The 26,853-nt window shown below is 36.9% G+C and overlaps 1 protein-coding gene across 1 annotated transcript; it reads right to left on the bottom strand.

Annotated features, from left to right (window-relative positions):
• Positions 1–86: 86 nt before the first annotated feature.
• On the bottom strand, positions 87–17,805 carry LOC144359654 (uncharacterized). Its single transcript, XM_085494713.1, has 9 exons — positions 17,788–17,805; positions 17,545–17,616; positions 16,636–16,764; positions 13,673–13,869; positions 12,815–12,900; positions 11,715–11,815; positions 10,008–10,074; positions 1,006–1,060; positions 87–223 (listed from the first exon to the last, which is right to left on the bottom strand). The coding sequence occupies exons 1-8, from the start codon at positions 17,803–17,805 to the stop codon at positions 1,014–1,016; spliced, it is 717 nt and encodes a 238-aa protein (XP_085350839.1). The 3' UTR covers positions 87–223; positions 1,006–1,013.
• Between the last annotated feature and the right edge of the window lie 9,048 nt (positions 17,806–26,853).

Here is a 26,853-nt window from a genome sequence, read left to right as displayed (position 1 = left end):
TGCATTGTTGTAAACCTCACTCTGTACCTTCTCAGATGCCACGCCTTTCTTAAGAGCACGCTGGTTACGTTCCCAGTCCAACCGTGTGAACATAATGGCCGAATCCTGCTCATGACTTGGTAAGTTTGAACCATAACGTCCGGAGGTTGCGGCAGCTGCATTCAATTCACGTTGCAGTTCAGTTATCATATCCTGCATCTCCATCATAACAACAGCATTATGACTAAAAAAAAACAATTAAAAAACATTTCAAACATGGCTATAATTATAATATTATTATACATCTGTCACCGTAACGCCATAAGTTACAGCGTGCCGTAATTTTGCGATATTTTACGGGGTATTTTCATCCTATCATATTAGGAAATGCGAATTCCAAATATGGAATGATTATGCGTGTAAGTGTCCTCTAATAATAAAAACAAACATGGCTGCCACCAGGGTTTGACTGGACTCCATACAAAGAAGTTCGCTGATTCTGTTCTAAACTTTTTAGATTTCAGCATTCCCATGATGTATCCTTGATAGGAAAAGATGTATAATAATAAGGTTATTATGAAGATACCTCAAAGTATGCACTCAGACAGTACTCTGCCGCATCAACCTCTGTCTTCGTGCATACTTTGAGGTAACCTCGTAATAACCTTATATTATTTTTATATTGTGCATATATTCATAGCATATTTACACATGTAACTTTCAAAAGTATTTTTATGGAGGGTTTGAAAGATTGCAGGATGACATTTTGAGTTTTTCAGAGCATGATTTTTCCAGTTTTTTTTATATCAGATCAGTTCTTTCCTAGATTCACTAATTTGCAATCAAATTTCTAGAAATGTGGGTTTCTCTTGGGATTTCGTGATCATCTCACAATTCATGTGATTTCATCAATTCTCGCGAGATCTTCATCTTATATCACACCCCTTGCTTACCCTTATCTCATAAACCCTTGGTTTACAATATGTTAATTAGTGTCAATTATTCAAGATTTGGAGAAACACTTACCCGGTACTTCAACTGTTCTTCATATTTCTTTTTGTCTCGTTTCTTCTCATCTTTACTGTAATGACAAACATAAACACAAGATGCATTAATATAAATACAAAATACTTTTCTAAAAAAAAGGTAAATGTATTTTACATGAATAATCATAATATGGAATCCTTAACCAACTCCACACAAGAGGGCGCCATTTTTCTAAGAAAAAAATGACGGAATTTATTTTGATCAAAATTTGAAAGGGAAAACTGATTCGCTAATTCAAGATGTCGCTAATGACTTTATTATAAATTCAAAATGGCCGCCAAACGTCTTCTTTTCTCCACCGTACTGACATGATGGATACACATTATTGAAAAGTAAATTAACACAAAAAAATAAACGTACTCATTGTGGTCATTATTTCAATGAAAATAAATAAATAAAAGTGATACTAATATATTATTACGGAAATTAGTAGTAATTAGTAATTTTTGAGTCCCAATATAAAAGGTCAATATTCTGGATGTAACGCAGCAACGATACCGGCTTTTTAAATCGCTGTTGAATCAGTTTTTTTATGATTGCAAACAAAATCAAATTACACTTGACAGTTTTTCTTTGTTTTTATGGAGATGAGAGGAGATTACCATTAGTTTACTGTGATAGGGACAATAAGGGACAGACCAATAAATAATTGGGGGAGAGATCACCATTAGTTTAATGTGATATTGCACAATGAGGGACAGACCAATAAATAATAGGGGGGAGAGATTACCATTAGTTTAATGTGATATTGCACAATGAGGGACAGATCTATAAATAATTGGGAGGGGAGATTACCATTAGTTTAACGTACCGGTAATATGGGACAATAAGGGGCAGACCAAATAATTATGGGGAGGGGAGGTCACCATAAGTTTTATGTGATATGGGACAAAAAGAAATAAGAACAATTAGTTTTAAAATTATTACTAGATACAATGCACTGAAGAAGAAGAAATATTTGCTATGTTTTGGGGTTCAATTATCAGTGTTCAATAATACCTAACAAAATGAGGCCATTTCACTCCTTGAACATTTTTGCCTATTTTAATAATACCTAACAAAATGAAGCCCTTTAACTCCTTGAACATTTTTGCCTATTTTAATATTACCTATTAAAATGAAGCCCTTTAACTCCTTGAACATTTTTGCCTATTTTAATAATACCTAACAAAATGAAGCCCTTTAACTCCTTGAACATTTTTGCCTATTTTAATAATACCTAACAAAATGAGGCCCTTTAACTCCTTGAACATTTTTGCCTATTTTAATAATACCTAATAAAATGAAGCCCTTTAACTCCATGAAAATTTTTGCTTATTTTAATAATACATAAAATGAAGCCCTTTAACTCCTTGAACATTTTTGCCTATTTTAATAATACCTAATAAAATGAAGCCCTTTAACTCCTTGAACATTTTTGCCTATTTTAATAATACCTAAAATGAAGCCCTTTAACTCCTTGAACATTTTTTACTATTTTAATAATATCCAACAAAATGAGGCCCTTTAACTCCTTGAAAATGTTTGCCTATTTTAAAAATACCAAACAATATGAAGCCCTTTAACTCCTTGAACATTTTTGCCTATTTTAATAATACCTAACAAAATCAAAGAAAGCTTAGAAAGAACTCCCATGTGTTGAGAGTATTGGAGACACATTAAAAATTAATTCAAAATTACTTGAACTTGAGATGTTGATGGAAACGCAGACAATTTATTATGCAAATAAGGTAACGAACAGATTTAAGTGTAAAACTAATAAGGTCTGCACAATGTACCAAGTATCATTGAAATGTGATTAGAACCAAAAAAATATTAATTATTATGCTAATTAGAGAATTAATATGAACAGATTTTAACCCAAAATTAATCAGGCTGTCTATTGTCCTAGACCATTTATGTACCAAGTTTTATTCAAATGTGATGATCAATACTTGAGATATACAGTATTAATTAATTATGTTAATTAGGTGATTAAGAAGCATAAATATTTACCAAAAACTAATATGGTGTATAGTCCTAGGTTCATTGAAATGTGACAGGTACTCTTGACAAGTTTCGTTAAAATCCAATGAGTGGTTTTTAGACATCAGTGCAACAGCCATAGAACAGCAAAAAATTAACTAACTATGCAAATTAGGTAATTAATAGGCACAATTATTTATCCCAAAATTAATCAGGTCTCTGCGTAGTCCTAGAATATCTATGTCGCAAGTCTCATTGAAATGTGATGATTAGTACTTGAGATATCAGGTGAAAAGCTGAAAATTAACTAATTATGCTAATAAGATGATTAATATGCACAAATATTTACCCAAAACTAATTAGGTTTCTGCACAGTCCTCAAGTAACTATGTACCAAGTTTCATTGAAACGTGATCATTATTACTTGAAATACCAACCCCTGAAAATTAATTAATTATGCAAATCAGGTAATTATGTACTGATATTACCCTAAAAACTATCAGGTCTGTGCAGTGTCATATGACATTTATGTACCAAGTTTTATTGAAATGTTATGATTAGTACTTGAGATATCAGTGGAAAAGCCGAAAATTGATTAATCATTATGTAAATTAGGTAATTAATAATATTAACAAATTTTTACCCCAAACTAATCAAATCTGCGCATTAGTTCAGAGCATCCATGTGCCAAGTTTCATTGAAATCCAATGAGTGGTTCTTCAAAAATCAGTGGAACAGTCATAAAACAGCTTAAAATCAGTTAATTATCATGCAAATTAGGTAATATTCATAGATTTTTACCCAAAACTAATCAAACCTGCATATTGGTTCAGAACATTCATGTGCCAAGTTTCATCAAAATCCAATGAGTGGTTCTTCAAATATCAGTGGACCAGTCATGGAACAGCTTGAAATCAGTTAATTATCATTCAAATTAGGTAATTAATATTCATAGATTGTTACCCAAAACTAATCAAATCTGCGCACTAATTCAGAGCATCCATGTGCCAAGTTTCATTGAAATCCAATGAGTGGTTCTTCAAAAATCAGTGGAACAGTCATAAAACAGCTTAAAATCAGTTAATTATCATGCAAATTAGGTAATATTCATAGATTTTTACCCAAAACTAATCAAACCTGCATATTGGTTCAGAACATTCATGTGCCAAGTTTCATCAAAATCCAATGAGTGGTTCTTCAAATATCAGTGGACCAGTCATGGAACAGCTTGAAATCAGTTAATTATCATTCAAATTAGGTAATTAATATTCATAGATTGTTACCCAAAACTAATCAAATCTGCGCACTAATTCAGAGCATCCATGTGCCAAGTTTCATCAAAATCCAATGAGTGGTTCTTCATACATCAGTGGAACAGTCTTGGAACAGCTAAAAATCAGCTAATTATCATGCAAATTAGGTAATTAATATTCATAGATTTTTACCAAAACCTAATCAGCTCTGCGCATTATCCCAGAGCATCTATCTACCAAGTTTCACCAAAATTTGATTAGTGGTTCTTGAGATAACGGTGGAACAAAAAAAGTGACATACATACATACAGACAGACATACATACAGACATACATACAGACATACAGACAAGGTAACTGCAAAGACTCCCTTTTGTACTTCGGACACGGGAGTCAATGAAGCCTTTTAACTTCTTGAACATGTTTGCCTATTTTAATGTATTTTTCTATTTTTAATCATTTTTGACCATTTTTGCCTATTTTTGCTTAGCTGATTAGGACAGTCTATTTCCCGATCTGTTCAGTGGAAAAGCACTTTGTTTCAACACCTGCAGTGGTTTTTAAACCAATTACTATTTTAAAAGATTGCCTTTATTATACTGCTGGTAAAACACTTTACTCTGTGTTAGTGTCACCAATCAATGAGTGCAGCTTAAAGGTATGGTTCACATGACATGGAGATATTGTTAATGTTATGACCCCTATTAGACGGTAACATTACTTGACCTATGACCTTACCCTCTGGCAGTCCCAAACCAACCTGGCAAGTAACTATCTCTTTTATGCATGTGCGATTTATTTCAATAGAATGTTTGTAGGGTTCAATTTTATGAGGTTATCTTGAGAATATGCATAAAGTATGCACAAAGTTGTTTGTATCAGGTGGAATTTGATGCAATTCTGTTCTGCCTGCATGCATACTTTCTCGTGTTCCTATGATAACCTTATTATACATATTTTGTCTGATTGTAAACAGGGAAAACAATATTTAAACTTCATTTGTTATTTCACGTGCTTCCATGGATTTGATTTAATGGATTTTACGATTCAGCGAAAAATAACGAAATTAAAAACCAGTGAATAACAAATGCATTTACAGTACCATGTTTATTCTATGGGAAGGGCACCTCCAATAGAAGTGCATATATCGCAAAAGTCGCATTGGCTGTATACTAGTATACTAAACCATTAAAGAGTGGTAGTCATTACGCTGCACATTTGTGTTGATAAATATTGATTTCCCCACAAGTATGAGGTTTGATCAGGGCGTGACTTGCACTAATGACCACCAGTGACTCCTTTGATACCTTCCAATCACCTAAAAAATACCTAATTAAAGCTTGGTAAAGTCTCAGTTTGTACTCGTTGATCTGCGCAACAGCCAAAGTCACCATCTTTGTTTATATGAGACCCATCTTGCGCATGCGTGGCGTAACAACTACCACCCTTAAAAATATTTTTTGACCACTAAAAAATTTGTGATTTACGTGAGCGTATGCACTACTAATAGAGCAAATACGATGCATTTTTTGTGGATTTCATTCATCATCGAAAAAAAGATTTATATTTAACATTGAAAATATCAAAATCAAAACACAGTCAATAATTAATGTTTCTGCAGTACTATGAAATACTTTATTTTCGCTGGAATTAATTTTTGCTGAAAAAACTTTTTGGGGTGTTTTGTATGGATTTTATTTTCACTGAACCATTCTTTCATCAAAAATAGCGAAAATTAATTCCAAGCGAAAATAAAGTATTTTACAGTACTTGGGTATACAAACTACACTGCATGACTAGTGACCTTTGACGTTTACAGTCATAAAACACCATTATAGCATCATTAGTATAGGTTGGACATTCCAATAAAACTGTTAACAATGTGTAATGGGTTTTTGTAACACATAATACTTTATTTAGTACAAGCCTGTAAAGTTTTAAACACCAGTAATAAAATTTAAAAAAAGTTAAACATAAGTTTTAAAAAAGAGTAATGTACTACGCACTACTGTGTGATGATAGGGCAAGGACGGGGATTGGCAATAAATAATGCAAGATAGTGAAGTCTGTGTTCAGCATACAATCTGTACAATTATAATGACCATATTTGCTTTATTGAAAGCACATCTGTAATAAAAGTGTACAGAAATTCATTCACTATGTGCTGGATCATTAAAATATGACTTATTTTGACCATAGGCACGCCTCTGTCATTTACGCAAGTACATGCACTACTAATAGAGTAAATACAGTATCGTATACTGAATCATTAAAATATGACTTATTTTGACCAAAGACACACCTCTGTCATTTACATAAGTACATGCACTACTAATAGAGTAAATACAGTATCGTATACTGAATCATTAAAATATGACTTATTTTGACCATAGACACACCTCTGTCATTTACATAAGTACATGCACTACTAATAGAGTAAATACAGTATCGTATACTGAATCATTAAAATATGACTTATTTTGACCATAGACACCTCTGTCATTTATGTAAGTACATGCACTACTAATAGAGCAAATACAGTATTGTATACTGAATCATTAAAATATGACTTATTTTGACCATAGACACCTCTGTCATTTACGTAAGTGTATGCACTACTAATAGAGCAAATACAGTATTGTATACTGAATCATTAAAATATGACTTATTTTGACCATAGACACCTCTGTCATTTACGTAAGTACATGCACTACTAATAGAGCAAATACAGTATTGTATACTGAATCATTAAAATATGACTTATTTTTACCATAGACACCTCTATCATTTATGTAAGTACATGCACTACTAATAGAGCAAATACAGTATTGTATACTGAATCATTAAAATATGACTTATTTTGACCATAGACACCTCTGTCATTTATGTAAGTACATGCACTACTAATAGAGCAAATACAGTATTGTATACTGAATCATTAAAATATGACTTATTTTGACCATAGACACCTCTGTCATTTACGTAAGTGCATGCACTACTAATAGAGCAAATACAGTATTGGATACTGAATCATTAAAATATGACTTATTTTGAACATAGACACCTCTGTCATTTACGTAAGTACATGCACTACTAATAGAGCAAATACAGTATTGTATACTGAATCATTAAAACATGACTTATTTTGACCATAGACACACACCTCTGTCATTTACGTAAGTGCATACCTTCAACTTTTGTTTAAACTAACAATGCATTTTTTTTCGCGGTGAAAACATCAAATGGGACTGATTGCCTTACAGGTTATAAACATGATTGGGGAACCAATTATGGGAACTATTGCATGTCACTTAATTTTTTCCCAATAAATATACTAAATGGTCCCTGATTGGGTATGGTGTCAGGAATGAGCAGCCAATCAGATTAATCATGTAAATAATAACCCATAATACCTCACTCCAAGTATGTCATACTAAGAGGGGTTTCTAGCATTCTAGTACATATGCGGGAGGTAGGGGGCTGTATACAGTGTAGCAGACAAATATTGACATTTGAATGCCAAAGTCAACTACAGTCGCCATCCACAAAATAGTTCCATTTATAGTCTGCTCTGATCAACAGAAAAGTTGATGAAAATTTTCCAAATTTTTCCATAACAAATTAGAAGCAATGCCATATGTTTTCTCCAAAATTAAGACTGAATTCAGTGAAAATTACAGAAAATCTCAAAATTAACTGAATTTCAGTCACCATCTACAAAATAGTTACATTTATAGTCTAGCTGCTCTGTTCAATCTAAAATGTTGAAAACAAATTTCAAATTTTTTGGTCATATTTATCTGTTTGGTTTAAGGGATTGGTCAGTTACTTCGGCCTGGAGGGGGGGTTGGCAGATTCCATTTTGCCAGCTCTAAATCTCAGTCGACCCACCCCCTATCAAATAAAAAAAAGTGGGTGACCCCCCCCCCCCCAACATTATATTATTATGTGCTTATGAAAACAGAGGAAACTTTGATTTTGCTCAAATTTGTGGATTTTGATATTTTACAGAGCAAAATATGCATATTTAAAAGTTAAAAAAACAAAAAAACTATTTATTTTTTCATCATTTATTTTAATTTATATATCAGCATTTTCACAAATTTAACTAATTTGATTTGCTGAACAAAAACTGTCACTGCTCTTTGTACTAATTGCTGTGTTGTCTTTCCCTCTCCTGTTATAATTGGATAAATCCAGTAAATATCTTATACAATGGTGACTTCAGACTTTAAATAAAATAATCTGATATCAGCAGCACATGGACTTGGGATGTGCTTAAAACTCAACTGTATAATTGGGGTTCTAGCCGCATTGCATAATCTGTTAGTTATTTGGCAACTTTAACCTCAAAATATTTAGCCTATAACATTTTTGATAATTTTTGCTTCAAATGAATATAATCTCTCATTGCATGCAGATTCTGATCAAATTCTCAGAAAGAAAAAAATTTAATTTTGTGAAAAAGAGTTCATTTTTGTTTTCGAATGATTAAAACATCAAAGTGCATCAACCTTCTAACCGAGAAATGACGAAAATATGTATAAGAAAGACACAAACACACATGTGGAAGCAAAGTTGGTTTTGAGGAATACAGGACAACACACAACAATGACAAATTCTGATGGACAGACAACTGTGGAAGTAAAAGAGAGAAAGACTATGCCTGATTGGATGATAGGGTAAAATAGCCACTTATTCAGCCAATCAGAAATAATCTTTCAAAGTTAAATCAGAACTATGAACGAATAGAAGAACAGACTGAAATTTGAAATCAAAGATCATAATTTGCTAACATCCGTGGAGAAAAGAGACAACAAACATCAAAATTCGAGAACATCAGTGGAGAAAAGAAATGAGTAACAGCAACAGGTAAGATGGAGCCTATAAATACAGTTTTCAATAGTTGAATAAATCAGACAATAATTATAAACACGTGGAATCAGAAGTCAGTTGACACAGCAGATAAAGTACTGGTACTGTAAAATATTTTTTTTAGGAATTTACTGTCACTGCAAAATTACTATAACCATCAAAAATTCTTGTGCTATTAGAATTTAGAATGTGAAATGAAATTATCCTTGTGTTTACACATGAGTATGTCACATCATACGGGATACATATCAAATACATCGCAGTGTGCTTAATTATATGCTTTAATTTTTAAGGATGTCTGTAAGCGTGATTGCATTAGGAAGATTCCAGTTGAGTTAAAGCAAATTTATAAGGCAGAATTTGATATGTCAAAAAAAAAAAATCAGCAAACAAGCTGCTCTCTGATTGGTCTGACTGTTAGGGTTGGGTAGCCAATCAGGTACAATGTTTTATGTAGTTTTTCACTGACTCGAAAGTTCTGGATTAGATTCCCAGAGCTAACTACAAATCAGTATAAATCTGAGTATTGTCTGCCATAACATCCAAACACGCAGTATTCGGTTTGGAAGACTGGTTTGCATGTGCGCTTGCAATTAACATCTAAGACAAAAAATGTCAGGAGAGACAACAGTGACTGTCACCTGGTGTGAAAAATATTACCTGGCACCAAAATATTCAAAAAAAAATGTTTGAAGTGAAATGTTCATTGTTAATACTAACATTTTACTAGACTCATACAAAAGAGTATTTTTTTAAATATTTTTTCCCATGTTTTGCATGATGTGTCTCACACACAACAATAAGTGAGTTCACAGTGATAATAAATTCCATGTAACATAAATTACTCTACAGTAGCAAGTTCATCTGAATGGGAAAATGGAAACAATACCTGTTTTGTTGTCTTCAATTGCTACCAGTGCTTGCGTCAACTTGAACTGCAGCTTCTCGATTGTATTCTAAAAAACAAACAAAAACAATATTAAATTATGAAAACATGAAATCTAAAATTTAAGAATTTAACGCAATAATGCAAAAAATGCACTAAAATGAAAAATATTTCAATATTTTTCAAAAATTCCTTTATTAAGGTAGAATGCTACTTCTAAGTTTTGTGCATGGGCAAATATTTTACCGTCACTAGCAGTAGTAAGAATATTTTGTGTCAAAATCTGTCTACAATGAATCATCTTAGTATTAGCACAGATCTTAAAAAATAGGTTTATGGTATTAATCAACATTATGTGAACTTTTTTGGTTCATTGTCAATCTATTTTTAGAGAAAAACTGTCAAATAATATGCATAAAATTTAAATTTAAGCAGCAGTTTCCATAGACCACAATGAAAACACATTTCCTCTTTAAAAACCATTAGAAATATTGTCAATTTTGTAAGTAATACTTCTAGACATCAAAATGTATCTTGTAAGACACTGTATATTTTTTTTTCACCATGTGACCGAAAATAATTAAGAGATATTGAGAATAGTGAAATGCTACAAAACAGACAAAACATACTATTCTCACTGAATTTTATTTGTGTATTTTCTCTGAACAGAATGTGGTGACCAAATATTTTTAACCTATTTTCTTAATCCCTGTAAGATGATCCATCAAATAAGTAAAAATAAGGAAAATGACAATATTTTTACTTTTGTGTAGCATTCTATCTTAATTTTTGAGTAAAATGGCTACAAAAAATATATCCATATTTATAGAAAAATATTCAATATATTACATATATTTGAATAAATATGGATATATTTTTTTGTGGATGTGAGGAAAGTTGACTTAGACATTCAAAGAGCTAACAATAGGACAGACTTTGTTCCGATTTAGTGAAAATCCCCCGAAAAATAAAATTGTCATGCAAAGAAGATAAGAACATTATAGCATATATGGTGTTTACACGTGGGGGGGGGGGGGGAGGCTAGCCTAAACTAGGTCAGTCAAAAATCCTTATCCGTGGTTTAAAACTCTGGAGCGTTTACACGTATTGCTGGTTTAGTTTAGATCGGCATGACGTCATCATTTTTTGCGCCCTCTTCAGTAGAAAAGCAGAGAATACTATCCTCGGGGGCGGAGCAACGTCACATTCCACGTTGCTAAGACGCGCACCACCGTACCACGTTGCTAAGACGCGCACCACCGTACCACGCATTTCTACGGGCTCTGTGTGTGCTGCTGGAGGAACGCAGAACGCTGAGCGAAGAGCCAGGAAAAATTCGAGAAAACAACAGGAACTCAACTTTGAAGTAATCCTGAACAACCAAATTTATATATGTTACACACGTAGAGGTAATCTTGTTACACTGTTCAGCAGAGTCTCAACAACAATCCCAAAGTACCTGTGTTCATATTCCCAATTTCTAAGCTTTTAGTTTCAAGAACCCCAAAACCTTCTTAACCCAAGCAGTGTTACACTTCCCATTTCCAGATCTTCAGTTTCAAGGACCCCAAACCCTACTAAACCTAGCTGTGTTCATATCCCCAATTTCTAAGCTTTTAGTTTCAAGAACCCCAAAACCTCCTTAAGCCAATCAATGTTCATAATCCCATTTTCAAATCTTCAGTTTCAATGACCCCAAACCCTACTAACCCTAGCTGCTTCTGTTTGTGCTTTCTGTTTCTGGATCTCCAGATTCTTGATATCAATTTGTTTGTACAGTTTTGTCATCTGGTCTTCTTTGTCTTCAATTTCTAAAAAAAAGGAAAAAACTTTAAACATGTTTGTTGTTGTTTAAAAAATATGCCCTGATTTTTTATTATTTATTTATTAAATTCTTGAATACTATAATTTTTCCCGCCAAAATTGTGATAATGTTTACAAATTATTCAATGATTTTAATAATAATTTAATACAAAAGTGACATAACTTTCTATTGCGTGAAAAATGACAGCTTTTTTTGTGAAAGTTCAGTTTTTGAAACATTTTCAGTTCCAAGTTGATGCAACTTCTATGATTTTTTTTGTTTTGTATACAAACAACAATTTCATGACATGTTGTACCAGTAAGAATTATTTTCACCAACATTTTGGTGACCTCTGACTAAAAGTAACTAACACTGAGTGATTTTCCGGTCACTGCGAGATCTTGCATAATGCATGAAAGGCGCAGACCAAATGTTTGCCGATTGAATTTCATTTTTTTGTAGTTCAATGTCGAAACTTGCAGAGGGGAATATGATGTTAACGACCTCTTACTTCATCAAAATTGACCACTATCATCTCCTTGTAGTGCCCTGCCTTGTAATGCTATGGGAAGTGCGCCCTCATTTCAGGGAAATCATTTCCTGTATCACACCGGGCCCAGTGCGTCCAGCTTTCATCAATCAAAACAAAACGTGTCATTCTAAATTATGTCTCGTATTTGAGGTAAAACAATCGTAATTACACATATAAGGCTAGGTGTACGATAAAACCTTTATGGACTGGATGCTGCCCTCAGTCGTACGGCATCCTCGCAAGCTTTGGTGCACAACATTGGGTCAAAAAAGTTGTATCCAATCCATAAAGAATATCATCAAATATGTCTAGCACCTTATTAGGCACGGAAACACCTCAAAAAGTAATTTCTCATTTATCCAATCCCATGTGATGTTTTGACGTCACCATGAACTTTGTTTGTCCTGTTTTTACGTTCAATTTCAAGCATTCTACGTGATCTTGCAGTTTACCATCATAACTCGCCATACTAACCTGTTTGTGCACCAAGTAATTTCTCTGTTAAACTCTGAATGTCTTCCTTGGCCTGTGATAAAGCCTTCTCTAATTTCTTCTTGCTCCTAGTATACAGACAATAGGCTGTTATAATAGTTTGTTCACAAATGATGTAATTAAACATTAAGTAATGTAATAGAAACAAGGGAAAAAAAGTTAAAAAATCAATCTGTTATTCAGATATTCTCCAAAATTACTACGCTATGACAACCTATATATCATCTGAATGCTTGGATATGGAAATGCAATTATAGTGTATACGTCGTATTAATGTTAGTCTGAGTGCCATTCAACAACCATGGACATATGACTCAGATCTTCTATGATCATAACCAGAGACATTTACTGTGACCTCTCAAACCAGAACAGGTCATCTTGTAATTATACGGAAAATAACCATTAGTGTTTTGAAGAAAATCAGTTAGCACTAAAACACTAACTACATGGGAAAAATATACATGTATAACCATCATGGTGCAGCCAGACATAATATATTTTAACCATATGGTCTATAAAAGATAGCCATGACCATGGAAGATCTGACACTACAACTCAACTATCATGGAAGTTCTGACCATGTTCTGCCAATGGTCAACCATGATCATGGAAGTTATGGTTGAGCATAGTCATCGATGTTCAACCATGATTGAGCATTATCATGTACCACTGCAATTAGTTATTGGCTATGATTGACCATCAAATACCATGGTATACCAAGTTTGCCCATTTGCTTGGGTAATAGAACAAATACAGTATCTTTTTTTCCACAGCGACACATGAATATCAAAACTGGAACCTCCCTGACTGATACATGTGAACTATTACAATGTAACTTACTTTGTTGCAGCTTTTCCACCAGTTAACGTGTGCACGTATGTCACCATTTCATGGTTCAGTTCTTGTAGTTTCTGTGAAGCACTCGCCGCTGTATTCAGCGCATCCTGTATACTGTCAGACACTTCCTCTAAATCGATATCGTTTCCTTTCGGCATCAACTCGTCTTCATCGTATGTATTGATGGAGCTTACAAAAAACTATAGAAAAAACAACAACAAACTTTAAGATGGTATCAGGGGAGGGATTGGCACAAGAGGGTGCCATCTGATTTGAATGGAACATTTCGAAGTCAGTCAGTCGTAGCCCATCATTAACGCAACAACGTCCCTTCTATGAATTTCAGCAATTTTTTTACAGAATAATCCTAAACATAACTTAGAAACATCTCGTAGAAAAAAAAGGCTCTAAAATGATATCTAGTACAATACAATTCAACCGACAGCCAGTTTGACGCCACAATTTCTTGCTGGAGCACGAGTTCTACGCGTGATTTTATTGCGTTCAAAATTGTTCCATTCCAAACTGCGCATGTACACACACTGTGGTTTCTCAAAATGCATACTAATTAGGTAACTTGTCACTGACAAAAGTTACTAAAAACATTTTGAGCAATAGTACTAGAGTGAAATATAAACGTGCCTCCACATTATACATGAATTTTGTAACTTGCTATGATCAGGGTAAAGAAAAAACATGTAGTTACTTTCAACAGTTTGCTAGAGCCTGATCAAAAACATGTCTCAAAAAACACCTTTACATCAGTATTTTGATATATTTTTTTGGCTCGTAAATATAGAATCTGTCAATTTAGAACTATCATGTATTCTATCGAAAAGCATTTTGGCACAATGTTACTGAAAAGATGATTTTTTCATTGCTCATGAATATTAATTTATGCAAATTAAACAATTATTTCCACCAATCATGTCATGCAACTCCCTCCTGGATGGTATGTTAGTATTCAAATTAAAGGGCAATGGTCACCATACCATGCCCTGTTCGCAGGCATTATTAAAGGTCAGTGGTTGCAACAGTAAGTTGCATTTGTGATTTTAACCTTTTCACCGCCAGTTCTCTCTTTTTATCATAAATTCACAAAATACTCCTGTTTATAGTCTGCACTTACCTTCAGAAGCCTTAGACAAAAATAGCCAAATTTTTTGAGTAAAAACTGAAAATTGACTCAAATTTTGTCTGTTGGCTCCAAAATTAGAGTTCATTCCCAAAACTATTCAAGAATATAAAAACAAGCAGCCTATCGGCTGAGATAGCTCCGCTGTTAGCAATGCACATTTCAATTAAAGAACTGAAGACATCATTAGAAAATGAACACTATGAATAGTATCAAAGCAATCGGACTTACAGTTTTTAACAAGAAGTCGAAAATATCACTTTTTACCAAAAATTACAAAAATATTCACCAAAATAAATTAATTAGAGAATTGAAGATATCATCACAAAACGAACAAATCTGAGAAAGGTTTACATGTAGTATATATATATGTAATATCAAAGCAATTGAATTTTTGGTTTTTAACAAGAAGTCGAAAATATCACTTTTTACCAAAAATTATAAAAATATTCACCAAAATTAGAGAATTGAAGATATCATCACAAAATGAACAAATCTGAGAGAAGTCCACATGTAGTACCTATATATGTAATATCAAAGCAATCGGACTTGCGATTTTTAACAAGAAGTTGAAAATATCACTTTTTACCAAAAATGACAAAAATATTCACCAAAAATAGAGAATTGAAGATATCAACATGAAACGAACAAACCTAAGAGAGGTCTACCCAAGGTACATATACACCAAGTATCAAAGCATTCAGGCTTGTAGTTTTCAACAAGAAGTCTAAAATATCACTTTTTACCAAAAATGACAAAAATATTCACCAAAATTAGAGAACTGAAGATATCATCACAAAATAAACAAATCTGAGAAAGGTCTACATGTAGTATCTATATATGTAATATCAAAGCAATTGAACTATTGTTTTTTAACAAAAAGTCGAAAATATCACTTTTTACCAAAAATTACAAAAATAATCCCCAAAATTAGAGAATTGAAGATATCACCACAAAATGAACAAATCTGAGAGAGGTCCACATGTAGTACCTATATATGTAATATCAAAGCAATCGGACTTGTGGTTTTTAACAAGAAGTCGAAAATATCACTTTTTACCAAAAATGACAAAAATATTCACCAAAATTAGAGAATTGAAGATATCATCACAAAATGAACAAATCTGAGAAAGGTCTACATGTAGTATCTATATACGTAATATCAAAGCAATCGAACTTACAGTTTTTAACAAGAAGTCGAAAATATCACTTTTTAGCAAAAATGACAAAAATATTCACCAAAATTAGAGAATTGAAGATATCATCACAAAATGAACAAATCTGAGAAAGGTCTACATGTAGTATATATATATGTAATATCAAAGCAATTGAATTTTTGGTTTTTAACAAGAAGTCGAAAATATCACTTTTTACCAAAAATTACAAAAATATTCACCAAAATTAGAGAATTGAAGATATCATCACAAAATGAACAAATCTGAGAGAAGTCCACATGTAGTACCTATATATGTAATATCAAAGCAATCGGACTTGCGGTTTTTAACAAGAAGTTGAAAATATCACTTTTTACCAAAAATGACAAAAATATTCACCAAAAATAGAGAATTGAAGATATCAACATGAAACGAACAAACCTAAGAGAGGTCTACCCAAGGTACATATACACCAAGTATCAAAAAATTCAGGCTTGTAGTTTTCAAGAAGAAGTCAAAAAAGTAAAACATTGACACGAACGACGACGACGGACGGTGACGGACAATCACTCATATGATAAGCTCCGCTCGACAAAGTCGACAGCGGAGCTAAAAAAGTGCAGAAAAATTTGGACGAGAAAGTTTTGTGGTGAAAAGGTTAAGTCAGTTTTTTTTACCTCATTGAGTTGTCCTAAAAGTTTAGCTCTCTGCGTGCAGGTATCTTGATACCCTACGATAAATACTACAACTTCCTGTTGGTATTTCTTCTTCAGTATTGCATCACCAATGATTCTTTCAAGTTCAATCTGAAAATAACATCAAAGAATTTAACTATATACCAAATTATTTTACATTTAGCATCGAAAACAACAGAATTTGTATCTGCATTTGTTCAAAAATGTATCTTCAAGCATTCTAATGTTCAAATTTTCCCTTATTTGGGATACTGTAAAATAAACACTATACAGAACACCCAAAAAGTATTTTAAGTGAAAATTAATTTCAGCTAAAATAAAGTATTTTACAGTATACATATACTTTATTTCAGGGGGCAAACCACTAAGATGCAAACTGTGGTTAGACTAGAGTTCAAGGGGCAGACTATATGTTGTTTACCACATAGGTAATAGGTTATTGTTTTATCCAGCATTTTAGTCTCAAGTTTTCTTTATAATTCCTTAATGATTTGTTTTCATCTATATTTTGATTTTAACCCCTCCCCCTCATCGAAAATTACATTTTACCCCTAATATTGAGTAACCTTGAATACTGACATTAAAATAAATTTAGATACCATACCAGGTTGCCATGGCAGCAATCTCTAAATACCACGGTAACCTATATCAACACCGTTGATGGCAGGCTAAATTGCTGTTTCCAATCACTTAGGATACATGCAATGGGTCACATGAACAAATTGTAAAAATGAATTATCAAATAAAAAAAATTAGACAGAAAAATATTTACAATTATTAAACTGCAGACTGAAAATAATTGTCAGAAACTGTGGAATAATGTGCAAACTTAAATTGGGAAACGATTCAAGCAAACTCATGTGTGTGTTTGTTTGTTAATTGGTTACTCACCAGGTCTGGTACCAGTATTGCAGACTTGTTGTTGTTTACATATTGTTCATTTAATTCAAACTCATTGATTGTCTGAAATAAATGAAAAATTAAAAAAAATTGCAAAATACAGCCCTGATAGGAGGAATCTACTAATAGTTCCAGTAAAAATGCCTCATAATTTTGGAAACTAGTAGCCAGGTCTGTAATAGAAGATGGATAAATAAAAAAAAATTGAATAATACAGCCCGGGTAGGAATATACTAGTTGTTCCAATTCCATAGTTTCATGGCTCAAAGTTTCGGAAACTTTGGTTGCTAGGTTACCATGCACTTTAGTTACATACACCAATAGAGTTCACAAACAAATTTCCAGTGAACATATGCTGAGATTCGTAAGCTATTTTATTTTCACTATTACAAATTATTATGATTTGATAATTTAAGGGCATTCGTAAAGATAAAATTTGACAAAGATCATTCATTATTCCGTGTCAAAAGACATGAGAGAAATTTCAACTGCTACAAAATGTCGTAATTTTCCCTGAATCAAAGAATCTTGAGAACTCGTCTCTCATAAAGTTAGAACAGTTAATTATATTTCAGCTTCAGTTTTTTACAGAACATGTCAGACATAGAAAATAAATATGCAAATTTTGTGTGTCATAGTTTTTAGTTCTAAATTTTACTTTCATTTATTATCTGAATTCATATTTTCCCCCCAAAAACAAAAAAAAAACAATTTTAATGACAGAAAATTTGAAAAAAAATTGAAAATACGTCACTTTTTGGAAAATATATTTACCATTTTACTTAATTTGTTAAGTCATACTACCAATGGGTTATCAATGCATTTGTGTCATTTAATTGCTATGCCCTTTCTGACATTACTAAATGCAGTACCGGTAAATTAAAATATTTTTCAAAATTACTAAAAATCTTAAAATGAATTATTGATAGCTAAATTTGTATTACTATATTAATATATGTATCACAAATGGAAAATGTTTGTTTGTTTCCTTTTTCTTTTCTCAATTATGAATTTTACTAATTATTTTTACTTTTAATAAAAGTGGGAGGCAGTGTTTGTAAAACATGAGGAAGGTGATTTTATTTACACAGACTGATTAACAGCAACAGATGGCCTAAGCAACTGGTTGAGTCACAAATTTAGACTTCCTTCCTACCACAAACCAACGACAAGCAGCTACAGAGCAATTACTAGATTTGAAGTTTATTAGTATGGGTCTATTCTCTGGGATGGAGCTACATCACAGAATGTTCTATGTTGCTAAGACGTGTACCACTGTACCATGTATTTCGATGGCCTCTAATCGAGCTGGTGTGGAACGCCGGTCAAATAGCCAGGGAAAACAGCTGAAGTCAAAGAAACAGCACAAATTATGAGACAATCTTGAGCAACAATGTTCAAGAGTTTCTCCACAACTATCCCAAAGTACAGTTTTCGATCGTTGTTTTCACCGGTTACCGATGGTTGCCAGGCAGTGAAAATGCTAGGATGTTCGCTTGCGAGCATATATGGCAATGTGACGGCTGATTCAAACTTAAAATTATTCTTAAATGTATAAAATAATAATCTGAATTTATTTTAAGAAAGTTAAAGAGGAGCAGAGGTGTGGCTTTTGACACTCTGTACATGAAATTTGAGATCTATGAATGGATTCTGTCGATAAAAACAACTTGTATGTGCTGCGAAATGCCCTAAATATCGGGTATAAAACGGGCTGTGAAGCAGACGACAAACGTCCATTTTTCCTGGCGTCATTTCGCCTCTAGAGGGCCAGTCAAATGACGTCATCAGTGAACGCTGATAATTGAACCCATTCTCATAGAGTCAATCCCATAGAAATGCTACTATGAAAGACCTTGTTAACTGACTACTTAAAAGTTGAAACATGGCGAGGTGTTGTATTATGAATGCCATAACGATTCATGTTATGTTTCCCGAAATCCCAGATAAAAAATCACGTTGTTGGTTGCGAGAAAACGGCAGAAGAACTAACCTGAAAATGAAGACACGTACAGCGCTCTAGCTATAGTAAACAGTGAGTAAATAAATATTGTTTGAGTTAAAAACTAAATTAGAAATATGCTAATATCATTTGAACCACAGTATTCATTTTGTCACTGTGCAACTTGGTGATGTCAATGAAACTTAGCGATGTCACTGTGCAACTTGGTGATGTCACAGTGCAACTTCGTGACATCACCTGTGCAACTGGGTGATGCCACTGTGCAACTTGGTGATGTCACTGTGCTACTGGGTGATGCCACTTTGCAGCTTGGTGTTGTCACTGTGCAACTTGATGATGTCACTGTGCAACTGAGTGATGCCACTATGCAACTTGGTGATGTCACTATGCAACTTGGTGATGTCACTGTGCAACTGGATGATGTTACTGTGCAATTTAGTGATGTCACTGTGCAATTTAGTGATGTCACGGTGCAACTTGGTGATGTCACTGCAACTTAGTGATGCCACTGTGCAACTTAGTGATGTCACTGTGCAACTGGGTGATGTCACTGTGCAGCTTGGTGATGTTACTGTGCAACTTAGTGATGTCACTGTGCAATTGTGTGATGCCACTGTGCAACTGGGTGATGCCACTGTGCAACTGGGTGATGCCACTGTGCAACTTGGTGATGTCACTGTGCAACTGGGTGATGCCACTTTGCAGCTTGGTGATGTCACTGTGCAACTTGGTGATGTCACTATGCAACTTGATGATGTCACTGTGCAACTGGATGATGTTACTGTGCAATTTAGTGATGTCACTGTGCAACTTGGTGATGTCATTGTGCAACTGGGTGATGTCACTATGCAACTTGATGATGTCACTGTGCAACTGGATGATGTTACTGTGCAATTTAGTGATGTCACTGTGCAACTTGGTGATGTCATTGTGCAACTTGGTGATGTCACTGTGCAACTTGGTGATGTCACTGTGCAACTTAGTGATGCCACTGTGCAACTTAGTGATGTCACTGTGCAACTGGGTGATGTCACTGTGCAGCTGGGTGATGTCATTGTGCAACTGGGTGATGTAACTGTGCAACTTGTTGATGTCACTGTGCAACTGGGTGATGTCACTGTGCAGCTGGGTGATGCCACTGTGCAACTTGGTGCAACTGGGTAATGTAACTGTGCAACTGGGTGATGTCACTGTGCAACTGTGGGATGTCACTGTGCAACTGGGTGATGTCACTGTGCAGCTGGGTGATGCCACTGTGCAACTTGGTGCAACTGGGTGATGTCACTGTGCAACTGGGTTATGTAACTGTGCAAGTTAGTGATGCCACTGTGCAACTGGGTGATGTCACTGTGCAACTGGGTGATGTCACTGTGCAACTGGATGATGTCACTGTGCAACCGGGTGATGCCACTGTGCAACTGGGTGATGCCACTGTGCAACTTGGTGATGTCACTGTGCAACTGGGTGATGCCACTTTGCAGCTTGTTGATGTAACTGTGCAACTGCGTGATGTAACTGTGCAACTGGGTGATGTGACTGTGCAACTTAGTGATGTCACTGTGCAACTTGGTGATGTCACTGTGCAACTTGGTGATGTCACTGTGCAACTTAGTGATGCCACTGTGCAACTTAGTGATGTCACTGTGCAACTGGGTGATGTCACTCTGCAACTTGGTGATGTCACTGTGCATCTGGATGATGTTACTATGCAATTTAGTGATGTCACTGTGCAACTTGGTGATGTCACTGTGCAACTTGGTGATGTCACTGTGCAACTTGGTGATGTCACTGTGCAACTTAGTGATGCCACTGTGCAACTTAGTGATGTCACTGTGCAACTGGGTGATGTCACTGTGCAGCTGGGTGATGTCACTGTGCAACTGGGTGATGTAACTGTGCAGTTGGGTGATGTCACTGTGCAACTGGGTGATGTAACTGTGCAACTTGGTGATGTCACTGTGCAACTGGGTGATGTCACTGTGCAGCTGGGTGATGCCACTGTGCAACTTGGTGCAACTGGGTAATGTAACTGTGCAACTGGGTGATGTCACTGTGCAACTTAGTGATGTCACTGTGCAACTGTGGGATGTCACTGTGCAGCTGGGTGATGTCACTGTGCAACTGGGTGATGCCACTGTGCAACTTGGTGATGTCACTGTGAAACTGGGTGATGCCACTTTGCAGCTTGGTGATGTCACTGTGCAACTGGGTGATGTAACTGTGCAACTGGGTGATGTGACTGTGCAACTTAGTGATGTCACTGTGCAACTTGGTGATGTCACTGTGCAACTTGGTGATGTCACTGTGCAACTTAGTGATGCCACTGTGCAACTTAGTGATGTCACTGTGCAACTGGGTGATGTCACTATGCAACTTGGTGATGTCACTGTGCAACTGGATGATGTTACTGTGCAATTTAGTGATGTCACTGTGCAACTTGGTGATGTCACTGTGCAACTTGGTGATGTCACTGTGCAACTTGGTGATGTCACTGTGCAACTTAGTGATGCCACTGTGCAACTTAGTGATGCCACTGTGCAACTTAGTGATATCACTGTGCAACTGGGTGATGTCACTGTGCAACTTAGTGATGTCACTGTGCAACTTAGTGATATCACTGTGCAACTTGGTGATGCCACTGTGCAACTGGGTGATGTCACTGTGCAACTTAGTGATGTCACTGTGCAACTTAGTGATATCACTGTGCAACTGGGTGATGTCACTGTGCAGCTGGGTGATGCCACTGTGCAACTTGGTGATGTCACTGTGCAACTTAGTGAAGCCACTGTGCAACTTGGTGATGTCACTGTGCAACTGGGTGATGTAACTGTGCAACTTGGTGATGCCACTATGCAACTTGGTGATGTCACTGTGCAACTGGGTGATGCCACTGTGCAACTTGGTGATGCCACTGTGCAACTTGGTGATGCCACTGTGCAACTGGGTGATGTCACTGTGCAACTTAGTGATGTCACTGTGCAACTTAGTGATATCACTGTGCAACTTGGTGATGCCACTGTGCAACTTAGTGATGTCACTGTGCAACTGGGTGATGTCACTATGCAACTTGGTGATGTCACTGTGCAACTGGATGATGTTACTGTGCAATTTAGTGATGTCACTGTGCAACTTGGTGATGTCACTGTGCAACTTGGTGATGTCACTGTGCAACTTGGTGATGTCACTGTGCAACTTAGTGATGCCACTGTGCAACTTAGTGATGCCACTGTGCAACTTAGTGATATCACTGTGCAACTGGGTGATGTCACTGTGCAACTTAGTGATGTCACTGTGCAACTTAGTGATATCACTGTGCAACTTGGTGATGCCACTGTGCAACTGGGTGATGTCACTGTGCAACTTAGTGATGTCACTGTGCAACTTAGTGATATCACTGTGCAACTGGGTGATGTCACTGTGCAGCTGGGTGATGCCACTGTGCAACTTGGTGATGTCACTGTGCAACTTAGTGAAGCCACTGTGCAACTTGGTGATGTCACTGTGCAACTGGGTGATGTAACTGTGCAACTTGGTGATGCCACTATGCAACTTGGTGATGTCACTGTGCAACTGGGTGATGCCACTGTGCAACTTGGTGATGCCACTGTGCAACTTGGTGATGCCACTGTGCAACTGGGTGATGTCACTGTGCAACTTAGTGATGTCACTGTGCAACTTAGTGATATCACTGTGCAACTTGGTGATGCCACTGTGCAACTTGGTGATGTCACTGTGCAACTTGGTGATGCCACTGTGCAACTTGGTGATGCCACTGTGCAACTGGGTGATGTCACTGTGCAACTTAGTGATGTCACTGTGCAACTTAGTGATATCACTGTGCAACTTGGTGATGCCACTGTGCAACTGGGTGATGCCACTGTGCAACTTGGTGATGCCACTGTGCAACTGGGTGATGTCACTGTGCAACTTAGTGATGTCACTGTGCAACTTAGTGATATCACTGTGCAACTTGGTGATGCCACTGTGCAACTTGGTGATGCCACTGTGCAACTTAGTGATATCACTGTGCAACTTGGTGATGCCACTGTGCAACTTAGTGATGTCACTGTGCAACTTAGTGAAGCCACTGTGCAACTTGGTGATGTCACTGTGCAACTTAGTGATGCCACTGTGCAAATTAGTGATGTCATTGTGCAACTGGGTGATGTCACTATGCAACTTGGTGATGTCACTGTGCAACTGGATGATGTTACTGTGCAATTTAGTGATGTCACTGTGCAACTTGGTGATGTCACTGTGCAACTTGGTGATGTCACTGTGCAACTTGGTGATGTCACTGTGCAACTTAGTGATGCCACTGTGCAACTTAGTGATGTCACTGTGCAACTGGGTGATGTCACTGTGCAGCTGGGTGATGTCACTGTGCAACTGGGTGATGTAACTGTGCAGTTGGGTGATGTCACTGTGCAACTGGGTGATGTAACTGTGCAACTTGGTGATGTCACTGTGCAACTGGGTGATGTCACTGTGCAGCTGGGTGATGCCACTGTGCAACTTGGTGCAACTGGGTAATGTAACTGTGCAACTGGGTGATGTCACTGTGCAACTTAGTGATGTCACTGTGCAACTGTGGGATGTCACTGTGCAGCTGGGTGATGTCACTGTGCAACTGGGTGATGCCACTGTGCAACTTGGTGATGTCACTGTGAAACTGGGTGATGCCACTTTGCAGCTTGGTGATGTCACTGTGCAACTGGGTGATGTAACTGTGCAACTGGGTGATGTGACTGTGCAACTTAGTGATGTCACTGTGCAACTTGGTGATGTCACTGTGCAACTTGGTGATGTCACTGTGCAACTTAGTGATGCCACTGTGCAACTTAGTGATGTCACTGTGCAACTGGGTGATGTCACTATGCAACTTGGTGATGTCACTGTGCAACTGGATGATGTTACTGTGCAATTTAGTGATGTCACTGTGCAACTTGGTGATGTCACTGTGCAACTTGGTGATGTCACTGTGCAACTTGGTGATGTCACTGTGCAACTTAGTGATGCCACTGTGCAACTTAGTGATGCCACTGTGCAACTTAGTGATATCACTGTGCAACTGGGTGATGTCACTGTGCAACTTAGTGATGTCACTGTGCAACTTAGTGATATCACTGTGCAACTTGGTGATGCCACTGTGCAACTGGGTGATGTCACTGTGCAACTTAGTGATGTCACTGTGCAACTTAGTGATATCACTGTGCAACTGGGTGATGTCACTGTGCAGCTGGGTGATGCCACTGTGCAACTTGGTGATGTCACTGTGCAACTTAGTGAAGCCACTGTGCAACTTGGTGATGTCACTGTGCAACTGGGTGATGTAACTGTGCAACTTGGTGATGCCACTATGCAACTTGGTGATGTCACTGTGCAACTGGGTGATGCCACTGTGCAACTTGGTGATGCCACTGTGCAACTTGGTGATGCCACTGTGCAACTGGGTGATGTCACTGTGCAACTTAGTGATGTCACTGTGCAACTTAGTGATATCACTGTGCAACTTGGTGATGCCACTGTGCAACTTAGTGATGTCACTGTGCAACTGGGTGATGTCACTATGCAACTTGGTGATGTCACTGTGCAACTGGATGATGTTACTGTGCAATTTAGTGATGTCACTGTGCAACTTGGTGATGTCACTGTGCAACTTGGTGATGTCACTGTGCAACTTGGTGATGTCACTGTGCAACTTAGTGATGCCACTGTGCAACTTAGTGATGCCACTGTGCAACTTAGTGATATCACTGTGCAACTGGGTGATGTCACTGTGCAACTTAGTGATGTCACTGTGCAACTTAGTGATATCACTGTGCAACTTGGTGATGCCACTGTGCAACTGGGTGATGTCACTGTGCAACTTAGTGATGTCACTGTGCAACTTAGTGATATCACTGTGCAACTGGGTGATGTCACTGTGCAGCTGGGTGATGCCACTGTGCAACTTGGTGATGTCACTGTGCAACTTAGTGAAGCCACTGTGCAACTTGGTGATGTCACTGTGCAACTGGGTGATGTAACTGTGCAACTTGGTGATGCCACTATGCAACTTGGTGATGTCACTGTGCAACTGGGTGATGCCACTGTGCAACTTGGTGATGCCACTGTGCAACTTGGTGATGCCACTGTGCAACTGGGTGATGTCACTGTGCAACTTAGTGATGTCACTGTGCAACTTAGTGATATCACTGTGCAACTTGGTGATGCCACTGTGCAACTTGGTGATGTCACTGTGCAACTTGGTGATGCCACTGTGCAACTTGGTGATGCCACTGTGCAACTGGGTGATGTCACTGTGCAACTTAGTGATGTCACTGTGCAACTTAGTGATATCACTGTGCAACTTGGTGATGCCACTGTGCAACTGGGTGATGCCACTGTGCAACTTGGTGATGCCACTGTGCAACTGGGTGATGTCACTGTGCAACTTAGTGATGTCACTGTGCAACTTAGTGATATCACTGTGCAACTTGGTGATGCCACTGTGCAACTTGGTGATGCCACTGTGCAACTTAGTGATATCACTGTGCAACTTGGTGATGCCACTGTGCAACTTAGTGATGTCACTGTGCAACTTAGTGAAGCCACTGTGCAACTTGGTGATGTCACTGTGCAACTTAGTGATGCCACTGTGCAAATTAGTGATGTCATTGTGCAACTGGGTGATGTCACTATGCAACTTGGTGATGTCACTGTGCAACTGGATGATGTTACTGTGCAATTTAGTGATGTCACTGTGCAACTTGGTGATGTCACTGTGCAACTTGGTGATGTCACTGTGCAACTTGGTGATGTCACTGTGCAACTTAGTGATGCCACTGTGCAACTTAGTGATGCCACTGTGCAACTTAGTGATGTCACTGTGCAACTGGGTGATGTCACTGTGCAGCTGGGTGATGTCACTGTGCAACTGGGTGATGTAACTGTGCAACTTGGTGATGTCACTGTGCAACTGGGTGATGTCACTGTGCAGCTGGGTGATGCCACTGTGCAACTTGGTGCAACTGGGTAATGTAACTGTGCAACTGGGTGATGTCACTGTGCAACTTAGTGATGTCACTGTGCAACTTAGTGAAGCCACTGTGCAACTTAGTGATGTCACTGTGCTACTTAGTGATGTCACTGTGCAACTTAGTGATGCCACTGTGCAACTTAGTGATGCCACTGTGCAACTTAGTGATGACACTGTGCAACTGGGTGATGTCACTGTGCAGCTGGGTGATGTCACTGTGCAACTGGGTGATGTCACTGTGCAGCTGGGTGATGTCACTGTGCAACTGGGTGATGTAACTGTGCAACTTGGTGATGTCACTGTGCAACTGGGTGAT

Source organism: Saccoglossus kowalevskii, chromosome 20, assembly GCF_978046115.1.
Source record: "Saccoglossus kowalevskii chromosome 20, keSacKowa6.1, whole genome shotgun sequence".
Taxonomy (NCBI): Eukaryota; Metazoa; Hemichordata; class Enteropneusta; family Harrimaniidae; genus Saccoglossus; species Saccoglossus kowalevskii.
The sequence above is the reverse complement of the archived record's forward strand: the minus strand, read 5'-3'. Positions and strand labels throughout refer to the sequence as shown.